This window comes from Podarcis cretensis (genome assembly GCF_951804945.1).
Source record: "Podarcis cretensis genome assembly, chromosome: 9".
Taxonomy (NCBI): Eukaryota; Metazoa; Chordata; class Lepidosauria; order Squamata; family Lacertidae; genus Podarcis; species Podarcis cretensis.
In genome coordinates this window covers 74,585,288-74,597,676 of record NC_137178.1, presented here as the reverse complement: position 1 = coordinate 74,597,676, position 12,389 = coordinate 74,585,288, and the positions used below count along the sequence as shown (strand labels likewise).

The 12,389-nt window shown below is 48.8% G+C and overlaps 1 protein-coding gene across 3 annotated transcripts in view; it reads right to left on the bottom strand.

Moving 5' to 3' along the window:
• CCDC33 (coiled-coil domain containing 33) overlaps positions 1 to 12,389 on the bottom strand; it is a 186,939-nt gene that overhangs the window by 81,675 nt on the left and 92,875 nt on the right. For all 3 annotated transcript variants that reach the window (XM_079991516.1, XM_079991514.1, XM_079991515.1), the window contains 3 exons: positions 11,864 to 11,987; positions 10,465 to 10,598; positions 9,113 to 9,184 (listed from right to left, as the gene is read on the bottom strand). In XM_079991516.1, coding sequence (XP_079847642.1) covers positions 9,113 to 9,184; positions 10,465 to 10,598; positions 11,864 to 11,987 — 330 coding nt within the window. The remainder of the gene's footprint in view (positions 1 to 9,112; positions 9,185 to 10,464; positions 10,599 to 11,863; positions 11,988 to 12,389) is intronic.

Sequence of the window (12,389 nt, the reverse complement as noted above, 5' to 3'; positions counted from 1 at the left end):
TTGTCTAGATTTCTACAACTGATTTAGGGTATTTTTGCACTGCTGAATTAGAAAATGGCATCCATTTCTCTCCATCAGATCAGGTTTTTGTGCTATGTTGATTTGAAAAAAATCAGATCTTGTGACAAAATCGATTACATTTTTGTGGCACTTGAGCAGCACCATCTCTTTTCATGCCTTTTTCAAGAAGCAGGGGTTGGGTTTTGTTTACCCCATTAATCCCAGTCTGCATCTGGGTACAGTGGATGCTCGGGTTGCAAACGTGATCCATGCGGGAGGCACGTTCGCAACCTGCAGCATTCGCAACCTGCAGCGCCACGTCGGTGCACGCACGGGTTGCGATTCGGTGCTTCTGCACATGCGCGACTGCCGAAACCCGGAAGTAACCCGTTCTGGTACTTCTGGGTTTCGGCAAGTCCGTAACCCGAAAAAACGTGACCTGAAGCATCTGTAACCTGAATTTGAATTTAAAGCTGTTTGCAATATATGAAATGATTCTAATTCATTTTAACATAGGAGATTTTTTATTACATATTTTTATTGTGGGTTTTTTTTTTATTGCTACATGGCTTTGAGATGCTACCTGGGAAGCGATTCATAAATAAAACAAGATCAACAAATGGCACCACTGCAGGCAAAGTGACAAAAAAACAACAACAGTCATTGTCGTCAGAGAGTAGATGCCCAGATGCCCTGGCAAAAGACTGCTCTCCTCCACCCCAAGGGAAAGAGCGTCTCTTTTTCAATCGTCAAACATTATCAGTTTTATTTATGTTCTCTCCCCACCTTTCTACAGCCCACTGGGCACTAAGGGACTTGTCAGTAGCTGAAACTTTAAAGCAAGTCGCATCGCATGATGGGGTGTTTAATTCTACTGTTATCAGCTGGGATTGCCTTTTGTGTGTTTTGCTTCTTCTAAAGACCACCCGAAAACCCCAATTTGTTACTTGGTTAAAACAGTTTAAAATGACAGCGAGCAAGGAAAAGAAATGTAGGATCAAAAGTGCTGTTTCTATTAGATTTAATTAAACCCCCCCAAATGGTAGCTCATACCACGCAAATGCAGATTTTGTGTCAGTTTTTTTGGGGGGGGGGTTCTGGTTGTGGAAATGTTGCTGCCGTATGACTCGTTAGGTCCGTGTGTCAGCTACTCTCAAGGATGAAAAACGCAACACAAGAAAAGCCTGTTGGATGCGGCCAGCAGCCCATCTTGTCTAGCATTGTGCTCTCACAGTGGCTGAACAGTTGTCTGTGGGAAACCGGTCTGGGGTGTGAAACACAGAGCAGTCAAATACAACATTCCTAGAGTGGACATGTTTAGACATGAAGAGGGATGTTTGTCCAGGCAGTAGATAAACTTCCTGTTTCCTCCTGTGCTGGGACAAACTTCTTCTACATGTGACCAGAGGTGGGCGTGACCTCACCTGTGCAGGTAACAAAAGCACAGGACTTGCCACCACATCTCTTCTCTATTTTGCTTTTGTAGAAGAAGCATCAGCCTGAGATGCTCTCTTGGCCAGGAGAGGACAAAGGAACTATCTCCCTGTGGAATAGATTCCAGGTGCATATATTTTGTAACTTAAGTCTGCCTTCTGGGATCCATCTGTGAACAGAATGAGTGAGTAAACTATTTTATACTTTTATACAAGACTGTGTTGTGTCTATTCTTTTTAGGAGGGAATTACCAGGAAACTTATTTTAGAGGCTTAAACAAGCCTGGCAAACCTATCCGCTGTGTAAGTTTAAAAACAGCAATGTTACTCTGCTAAATTATAGAACTTGCTAACGCAAGTTGGAAAGCATATAATTAAACAATATATCCTCTCCTGCCTCCTTGAACATTCCCACAACCAGCAAGCAGGATTCAAACTCAAGAGCCACTCTCTCTCCTCTGGCATTCAGAAGGATTGCTTCCTCCAGCTGCGGAGGCAGAGCTAGTAACCATCAATAGCCCTCTTTTGCATTAATTTGCCTAATCCTCTTTTAAAGCCATCCCTGTTTAAGGCAGGGGACATTCCCAGCCTCACCTGGAAATGCTAGACGTTGAACCCAGGACCTCTTGCATGCAAAGCAGATTCACCTTCAAACTCAGCCATGGCCCTTCTCCATGAGGAAAAAGAATGAAAGGGTGATGGAGGCAGCGGGCACAGCAACTCAGGAGATTTGTGGCCTGGTACATGAGAATGTGTCTCAGTTAGGCTTGCCATATGTCAGGAAAATTCCTGGCATGTCCTGGTATTCAGGTGTAAAAATGGCTTCGGGAACGCAATGGAAAAACCAGCAGAAACTGCTCAAAAAGCTTAAAAATCATGATTTTGGGGGGAGGTTTGGGTTAAAGCCTCAGCGCCTAGGACTTGCCGATCGAAAGGTCGGCGGTTCGAATCCCTGCGGCGGGGTGCGCTCCCGCTGCTCGGTCCCAGCGCCTGCCAACCTAGCAGTTCGAAAGCACCTCCGGGTGCAAGTAGATAAATAGGGACCGCTTACCAGCGGGAAGGTAAACGGCGTTTCCGTGTGCGGCTCTGGCTCGCCAGAGCAGCGATGTCACGCTGGCCACGTGACCCGGAAGTGTCTCCGGACAGCGCTGCCCCCTGGCCTCTTAAGTGAGATGGGCGCACAACCCCAGAGTCTGTCAAGACTGGCCCGTACGGGCAGGGGTACCTTTACCTTTACCTTTTTTTCTTCCAAAAAGCTCAACAATAAAAGCTCAAAAATTTGGCAACCCTAGTCTCAGTGGAATGGGGAGGCATGAAGAGGAGAAGGAGATGCAGGCTGGAACCTACAGAGCTCATCTTTTTCTCATGCTTAACCGAACCAGCATGTTCCTCCTTTGTAAGCTCCCTAACATGCCTAAGGGACGCGGGTGGTGCTGTGGGTTAAACCACAGAGCCTAGGACTTGCTGATCAGAAGGTTGGCGGTTCGAATCCCCGTGACGGGGTGAGCTCCCGTTGCTTGGTCCCTGCTCCTGCCAACCTAGCAGTTCGAAAGCACATCAAAGTGCAAGTAGATAAATAGGTACCACTCTGGCGGGAAGGTAAACGGCGTTTCCGTGCGCTGCTCTGGTTCGCCAGAAGCGGCTTAGTCATGCCGGCCACAGGACCCGGAAACTGTACGCCGGCTCCCTCGGCCAATAAAATGAGATGAGTGCCGCAACCCCAGAGTCGGTCACGACTGGACCTAATGGTCAGGGGTCCCTTTACCCTTTACCTTTAACATGCCTTTGAGTTGTCACTGAATTGCTGGGCAAACTAATCCTGCTAACATACGTAAGTGAGTGCCAATCATACGGTGGTGAGTGCCAATCACTATGTCAAAGCAGCATCACCCACAAAGAAGAGGAAGGACTCTGTTTGCTTGGGGGATCGCGGGGTATCTAGAAGTAGGGGGGAAACGTGAGGAAACCTCCTAAAAGGGGGCAACCCTCCCTCCAAATGGCTGAAACACAACGGTACGTTCACAGGCCTCTTGTCTTATTCACTCTAGCCTGTTGCCATACCAAGGCTTGGTCCCGTGTGTGCGTGTAGAAGCAGGAATGAAAAACATAAGAGCAGCTGGATCACCCCAATGGCCCATCTAGGCTGGCAGACTAGATGCCTCTGGGGAGCCCATAAGCAGGAGCCGAGCGCAACAGCGCTCTCCCCAACTAAAAATCCAAGGGCGCAGAAAGGATCTACAGGTGACCCCAACTGCCTCTTGGATACCAGTGATTTTGGCACATTTTAAACCTTTCCAAAGCCTGCACTCTTTACACCGACCGCCTGCCAGGTTGCTCATAAAAAAAATCTGATGGATTCTGGGAGGTTAGCGCTTAAAACGGTCCAGTTCATCGCAAAGCTGTGATTGCTTGAACCCGCGGCGCCGCTTCCCACCGCCCTCCTCCCTTTGCTTTGTGCCGCTAGCAACAAATCCATTTTTTTCTCCATTGTTGCTAGGGCCGATTTGCTGAAACAAGCTTTAAGGGCAGGATTGAGAAGCTGAGCTTGTCACCTGATATTCCCCCCCCTCCCCTCCCTCGCTTGTACATACATTAGTTGGGGAGGGGGAGAAAGAGGAGGAGGAGGAGAAGTGGGGAAGGGGGATAAAAAAGAACACAACAGCCCCTAGATCAAAACAATAATCAGCTAAATGAATTCCGCAGCATTTTCCCGCATGACTAGGAGTGATAATTTAGTGCAGCAGCCAGCTGGAAGGAAGGGGATTAATTCTGCACTTACCAGCACCTCTGTGAATAATTCATCACACGCGGCCCCCCTCCGCTGACCCCCTGGGCCATTACTCCAAAGTAGCTCGCCAGACAGCCCTGCCCCAGCCAGGGGGCCCGGCGCTTTGTGGGGGGAGAGCAATGGAATTAACCTGCCGGCTTGAAGTTCGGTCCCAAATTAACTTTGCGGATGGGGAGGGGTGGTGGTGGGGAGAAGGGAGAAGCACAGCTGTTTTCTGCAACTGTAGCACCAGTCCCAGAATGCCCCACCCATGCCCTGTAAAAATAATGTTTCTACAATGTAGATATACTTAGGAGGTTCAGCCCTGGGCAATGAAAGAGTCTCTACTCTGTGCAGTCTGTAACTGCTGTTATTAATTGCAATACAGTGGTATATCGGGTTACATACACTTCAGGTTACATACGCTTCAGGTTACAGACTCGGGTTACATACACTTCAGGTTACAGGCTAACCCAGAAATAATACCTCGGGTTAAGAACTTTGCTTCAGGATGAGAACAGAATTTGTGCTCCAGCGGCGCGGCAACAGCGGGAGGTCCCATTAGCTAAAGTGGTGCTTCAGGTTAAGAACAGTTTCAGGTTAAGAATGGACCTCCGGAACGAATTAAGTTCTTAACCCGAGGTACCTCTGTATTATGAAGAATTTTATACCTTACAGGTAAAGGTAAAGGTACCCCTGCCCGTACGGGCCAGTCTTGACAGACTCTGGGGTTGTGCGCCCATCTCACTTAAGAGGCCAGGGGCCAGCGCTGTCCGGAGACACTTCCGGGTCACGTGGCCAGCGTGACATCGCTGCTCTGGCCAGAGCCAGAGCCAGAGCCGCACACGGAAACGCCGTTTACCTTCCCGCTGGTAAGCGGTCCCTATTTATCTACTTGCACCCGGAGGTGCTTTCGAACTGCTAGGTTGGCAGGCGCTGGGACCGAGCAGCGGGAGTGCACCCCGCCGCAGGGATTCGAACCGCCGACCTTTCGATCGGCAAGCCCTAGGCGCTGAGGCTTTAACCCACAGCGCCACCTGCTTTTCACCAAATGTCTCAAAGCAGCTTCTGGAAAAATAAAAAGCACAATCCAGAGGATTGCATCTAAGGTTAGCCCTGCTCAGAGCAAACCCACTGAAATTAATGTACCTAAATGAGTCCCAGTAGGGGGTGACAGTGCGGGTAGCAGAGGCCAGGCACCCACATAAAAATTTTTATGGGTGCCCAGGCACCCAGGGCCCCCTGTATATGGTGCCGTTGTCTAGCAATAGCAAGCAAACAAGCAAACAAATATTGCAGCTAATGTTCTGGAGTCCAGCAAAGCTTAGCATTTGCAATGAGTGCAGATGAGGCTGAATGCCTGACCTCCAAGGCCTATGGGAAGGCAGTGTCACCAAACGAGCCCATTAGTAAATTACACAGTTAAAAGCTGGCGTTAACTCTTCATTTGCGGAACACAATCCTCACAGACATGGTGGGGTTTCAGGCCTAATGAACACAGCAGCTCATGCCTTCTAGGTCTTACTCCATGAAATCATTGCTGAGACTCAAAGTCCCTGCCTCCCCAGAGCCTTCTATGTCTCCTCCTCTCCAGGGCTTCTTGCAAGCAATCGGAGACTGCGCCTGCATGCAGCCTGTCTTTGCTCCGTCCATTCCATGCCTCTCCTGGTTCTGGGAGTCCAGGCAGGAGGGGCGATTACTGCAGCAGGAGGGGGAGACACTCATGACTCTTCACTACTAGCCTGACACATCTCTGCCTCTTGGTTTCCCTCCTTTCACTTATCTGCTTCAGCTTCTGCCCTGATTCTGGATTTCTTTCCACCACAGACTTTCTCAACTCACTGAGCCTGTTACCCCTTCATCTTCTGACAGCTCCTCTTCCCAGTCTTCTCCCCCTGACTAGGAATTTTGAGGTTTTAGATATATGGTAATGTTCTTAAGTGTACCAACCAAGCACGTACATAGATCAGCACAGGAAACCTGAAACCATTTTGATTCCCAAACTGACCAAATGTTTTCCCTGCAAGGAGGGGGGGGGGGGTCAGGGAGCCTTCCCATTGTCTCAGGAATTGAGTAATCAGCATTTTATTGGGTGACAGACTATCAGGAAAGGCAATCAGATAACCTGGCAACCAGGAAAAACAACATTCAAATTCCTGTTTTAGACCGCCTTTTCTGTGATGTAGGTATGATGTATCTGGGAGGTGGTCTTAGGTTACACCCCTTCTGTGATGTATGAATGTTTCTGGGGGTGGTCTTGATCTACAGGGTGGCAATTTCAAGAGTCCTTATAAGGCCCTGTGCGCGATTGTTCTGGGTTCCTCCTCCTTTTCTGCGTGTGAGGGGAGCACCCTGTTGCAACAGATCAATAAAGATCAAGCTTACTAGCTGCTTTGCTTCTCAATATTCTTTGGTTGGCCTCTGTTATTTTCTCCTACCAATACCCCAATACTATGGATACCTCATAAGGGAAAAGGGCAGTTTTTGTTTACAACACTACTCATCATTGTCCCACCATCATTCCCTGGGATCTGAGCCTTCTTCCCTTGATGGTTCCTTCCACCATTCCTCTGTGTCCAAACAGTCCATGATGAGCAGCAACCTGAGAGAGGCCATGAACTCTGAGCACTGGGAACAGCAGGTTAGATTTGCACACGTGACTCAGTGCAAACGTCGATTCCTGTTATTTGTGGGCCAGCTGCTGGCAGACAGAAGAGAACCTCTTGGTATTTTAATCAGCCTCCCTCCCCCACACTTTCTCCCCCTTTTTTGCTGCAGAGCACAGGGGCAGGCACATTCCCTCCATCCTTTACAACCTAATTTGGACTGACAGGCTGGAGTTGGTGCTTAGCAAGGCTGAGCCTCTCGGCTTCTCTGTTATTTTAACACAGACTCCTTTGCAAGCGCTTGAGGCAGAGGAGGGAGGGCAGAGGGCTTTACAAGAGAATGCAAACCATCATCTATATTCATGAACTGCCTCCAGGGGCACTCTCTCTTTCCAGAGGAGCTGGCTGCCCAGTTGCCTGCTGTCTGCAGTGATTTTTGCACCTCTCGGGCAGGATCACATGATCACATGAGGGCCGGTGGAGGGGAGCTCCATTCAAGGCAACAGCCCAAGAACAGGATCGCCGGCCCAGGTTCAAATAGCAGCATGGTTAGAGTCAGGAGTGTGCAGTCTGGTGCCAAGCATGCAAAGGTCTGGAGCATTTAACATTCTCAAGACAAGTGTTACTCCAATGCTCTACCCAGAACATTTGGAATCCGAGTGCTTTTGGTGTATTGGCATCTTCGGCTTGTTTTGATTCTGACAAAGCATCACATTTGAAGGATAGTGTCAGGGAACTGACATCGGAGTCAGAGGTGGAGGCAAGGCTCTTGAGCGATGCAGGAGAGGGGGCCAGCAGGGAGAGAGGAAGCCCATCGGCTGGGGAAGGAAATCAGCGCAACACCAGTAGGAGAGGGGGGCCGATGGGGGATTTGGAGAGGGGTCTCCAAGACTCCTCGCTGGAGACCAGCGGGGAGAGCACGGGTCCTCCGCTGTCCACACCCTCCCTGTGCAGAAGACTTCCGCGCAGGGAGAGTAGGAGGAGACTTGGCGTCAAACAACTTCTATGCTGGAAGAGGTTCAAGAAACGCCCACTGACAGATTCTGCGAGCGACTGAACGGCCACAGAGTGAAGGGGCTGCCAGCCGAGACAAGGTTAACCAGGCAATCTAGCCAGCAGCGACGGTAACTTACGCACAAGCAACCCCTTATAACCATTACAGATAGTATCCAAAGTATCACAGAGACAGGCGTTCAAAGAATTATAGAATTGCAGAATTGGGGTCCCTTCTAACTCTACCATTCTATGCTTCTATGAAAGGAGATTCCAACTAAACATCATGAGGCACTAGTCCATGGGTAGGCAAACTAAGGCCTAGAGGCTGGATCCGGCCCAATCACGTTCTAAATCCAGCCCACGGACGGTCCGGGAATCAGTGTGTTTTTACACAAGTAGAATGTGTCCTTTTATTTAAAATGCATCTCTGGGTTACTTGTGAGGCATAGGAATTCGTTCATTCCCCCCCTAAATATAGTCTGGTGTGTGGGGCTAGAGTCAAAAGTGGATGGGATCAGAGCCCGAAATGGAAGGGGCCAGACTCAATAGTGTCAGAAAAATGCTGATGTGTTAACCAAACTGAACCTGTAGACACACCAATGACAACAGGTTATCAGGTAGATAATACTGAAGAAGCATTTTCTGACACTACACAGTACAGAAGTGTGCTAGGCAAACTAAACTTCATTGCCAGACGTTGAAGTCCTGACACTGCAGTTAGCACAAATTTGCTAAACAGACATGTCAACAATCCTACAGGTGGGGGCACTCATTTCTCTCTCTTTCCTTGCTACCTTCATATTTCCCCTCCTCTCCAGCAGGGAAGCCAGCATGCCCCCCACATTGAGCGGGTGCTGTCACACGACACGTGACGCTGCCTGGGATGCCCCAGGTGGGGCAGGATGAAAAAGGGAATTCTCCATGCCTGCTCATCCCAGCCGCTGATTGGCTTTTGGGCTGCCGGGCGGAGGCTGGGGCTGGAGAGTATGGAGGGTGGCGGCAGTGGGGGGGGTCCTCTCAATATTGGTGGGGTGCTGCCACCTGCCAAAAAATATTGGGGGATTTGAAGCCCCCTCTGTCCCCTATACCTGACGCCGCTGCTCCCCAACCACATGAATCAGGCCAAGGGCCACCTGAAACTGGGCTGAGGGCTGCATGCAGCTCTCAGGGTACAGATTGTTCACCAGTGTCCTACATGGACCATCTGAGCTGTCCAATCCCACCCCCTTATTTAACGAAGGCAAGATTCTCGGATATCTCCTATCTGGAGCTCCCCAAGCTGATCTTGCTGGCATTTCCATGTGTCTCACCTCTGAATTTATCAACTGAACACCAAGCTGGACAGTTGGGACTTCTCCACTTCTGGTGCGCAGGTTTGTATCCTGAGAAATCAACAAAGACAAACGGTTGATTAAGAATTGTCAACACACAGAGTTATGAACTGCATGGCTGGATCAGATCACAAGTCCATCGAGCCTGGGGCCCAGTCAGCGCACAGTCAGCTATGGGTCTATTTGGAAAGCCCACCAACAGGGGGATGTTGGGTAGCTCAGTTGGTACAAGCATGAGACTCTTAAACTTAGAAAAGAGGGAGGGATTTGCTGTATAAGCTTAATGGGAGTGAGAGGAAACAAGAAGGAGATCAAAGTAATAGGACTCTGTCTGGAAAGACTGAATCATCCAAATTGGATGGTTCAGTCTATAGAGCAGGCATAGGGAGACTAAAACTCCCATCATCCCTAGCTAACAGGACCAGTGGTCAGGGATGATGGGAACTGTAGTCTCAAAACATCTGGAGGGCCAAGTTTGCCTTTGCCTGCTATAGAGCATGAGACTTCATCTCAGTCATGGGTTCGAGCCCCATGCTAGGCAAAATATTGATGACCCTCGTGGTTCCTTCCAGCTCTGAAATTCTATGATTCTATGATTATAAGAGCATAGGTGAAGGGACGGGCCCAGGGATGAGTGTATCTGTAGGTTCCTCTCTTTGTTTCATTTTCCCAATCTTATGTTGAGTTCTCCATTCCACTTTGCCAAACAGAGCAGCTGTCCAGCAGTGTGGGAGGCACATTACCAAGCAGAAGAGGGAATGTCCACAGGATCCACAAGGACTAAGGGCAGGTCTGTGGAGGCTGTGGCATCAGCAACTTCCAGGTGGTCTAATTCAGGGCTGAGGAATTTGTGGTCCTCAGCAATGAGGAGTATCATGAGGATCACTCATGACCAGAAATGGAGTAAATCACTAGAGGAAGAGTGGGGGAACAGGAGTACCAAGGTGGTCCACAAACAAACAATTATGAAAATACAGCTACCTGTAATTAAAATGCATAGTAATACAACCATACACCCATAATTTAAATATATGACATATAAGTCCATTAAATCAGCATAACACTTGAAACAGCAATCAAAAACAGGAGACCCAAGTCAGAAGCTGTGTTTTCAAGAGACGGCAGAATGCCAGTACTGATGGGACCCCCAGTATTTCAGCAAGAAGGGAATTCCATAGCAATGAAAAAGACCGTTGATGTGTCACCACAAGTTGATAACCATTAGGCCATAGCCAAAACTAACCAGGTCTCATTTGTTGATCTTAACGCCCTTTACAGTGGAGGGGCAAGGAGATTTTGCAGCAGGTCCTGTTGCCTATGGTCGCTATTACCTGGATGGGAAGGTTTTCTACACGAACTCCATTCCTGCTGCTGTCTGCCACAAGCTTCCGATAGACACGATTACTTAGTGGCAGCACAGAGAAGCCCAAAGACTTTGGTGGAATTTCCAGGTCTCCATCCAGATCTGGTGGGCAAGCAGGGATAAAAACATCTTGATTAGTCCTCCATTGAAACATGGCAGGGATGCTTTCAAAATCCTCCTCGCCCAAAATTTCACCCCAGGCTCCTGAGTTGGAAACCAGCCGATCTTGTCTCCAAGAGGAATTGATGTTTGGGGCTGCTGGCCAAGGTGGACCTTGCAGACCCAAACATCAGGACATAGAAAGAGCCTGATGGATCCAGCCAATGGATTATCCTGTTCTCACAGGGGTCCACCACAGTGGTCTATATATATACAGTGGTACCTCGGGTTACATACACTTCAGGTTACAGACTCTGCTAACCCAGAAATAGTACCTTGGGTTAAGAACTTTGCTTCAGGATGAGAACAGAAATCGTGCTCCGGTAGGGCAGCAGCAGCAGGAGGCCCCATTAGCTAAAGTGGTGCTTCAGGTTAAGAACAGTTTCAGGTTAAGAATGGACCTCCAGAACAAATTAAGTACTTAACCTGAGGTACCACTGTAGTACCAGAGTGCTACATTCTTAACCAAAACTGACCATCAGGCAGTGCTACTTTTGACAGTCCACAATCAAAAAATGAATTGAATGCCTTACCCCAGATCTTAGTGCTGCTAAGCGCCACATCTCATCTTGAGAACCCCCCACAAATCATTTCACACTCCCATATGGCCTTATCTCCCTGGGGGGTTGGTCCAGAGGGGCAGGTTGGGCACTGCCCCACCAGCGTCAATCTGCCTTCCTACTTACAAGCAAGCCAGGGGGGGTGGCTCTGCCTCTCAGCTTGCTCCTCCTTAGCCTCACTACTGCTGTAATAGAACTCAGCAAGGAGGAGGCTGGGGTCAAAACTTCGTTAAGAACATCACTAGACCTGCTGGATCAGGCCCATCTTGTCTGGCATCCTGTCATCCCAGTGGCCAACCAGACGGCTATTATTTTATTTGAGCCCAAGAGCACTCTCCCCTCTTGCAATTTCTAGCGTCACTGCTTCTGACTGTGGAGGCAGAATATAGCCCTCATGCTTAATAGCCCTTTCCTCCATAAATTTGTCCAATCCTCTTTTAAAGCCATCTGAGTTTGTGGCCATCAATGTCTCCTGCAGCAGTGAGCTCCATAGCTTAACTATGCACTGTGTGAAGAAAGACTTATGAATTCAGTTTCATTATGCATCTGCCAATTTTCGCGCTACAAGAGTGAGATAAACACTCATCTTTCCAAGCCAGGCATAATTTTATCAATTTCCACCCTTACTTCCCAGAGATAAAGACTTACTTTTTTTGAAGTATTCAATCACCAGGGCGGTATCATCCGAGAAAGCTGTTGCTGCATCCCGTCCTTGGAACAGGTAGGACATGTTCCACGTTGGCTGCTCAGGAGGTCCAGCAGCTGGAGCAACCTGGTGATCAGTGAAAAGTAGAGGAAGCCCAGTCAGGGTATCAGAAGAGAGAACAAATGGCTTGTTCCTGTTGTGTATGCTCCATTCTATTCCCTCTAATTTCCCACCTAATTTCTCCACCCTCAACAGTGGGGAGAAAAGAACCCAGTGCTCTCATCTGAAGGGACAGCGGAAAGGAATGATCTTCAATATCCCACAAAGAGAAAAGAAGTCCTAGGCAATGTGGACCTTTGACGGAACCTGCTTCCACATTCCTTTGAAAACAGAATGCAAATGGTCAATTCCTGTCTCTGAGAGTAAAAAAGAAGTCAAGACTAAAGAGGCTGAAAGATTTTGCTGCCTGGGCATGCGAGGAGCCCTTTCCCAGAGGTGTGTGTGTGTGTGTGTGTGTGTGTGTGTGTG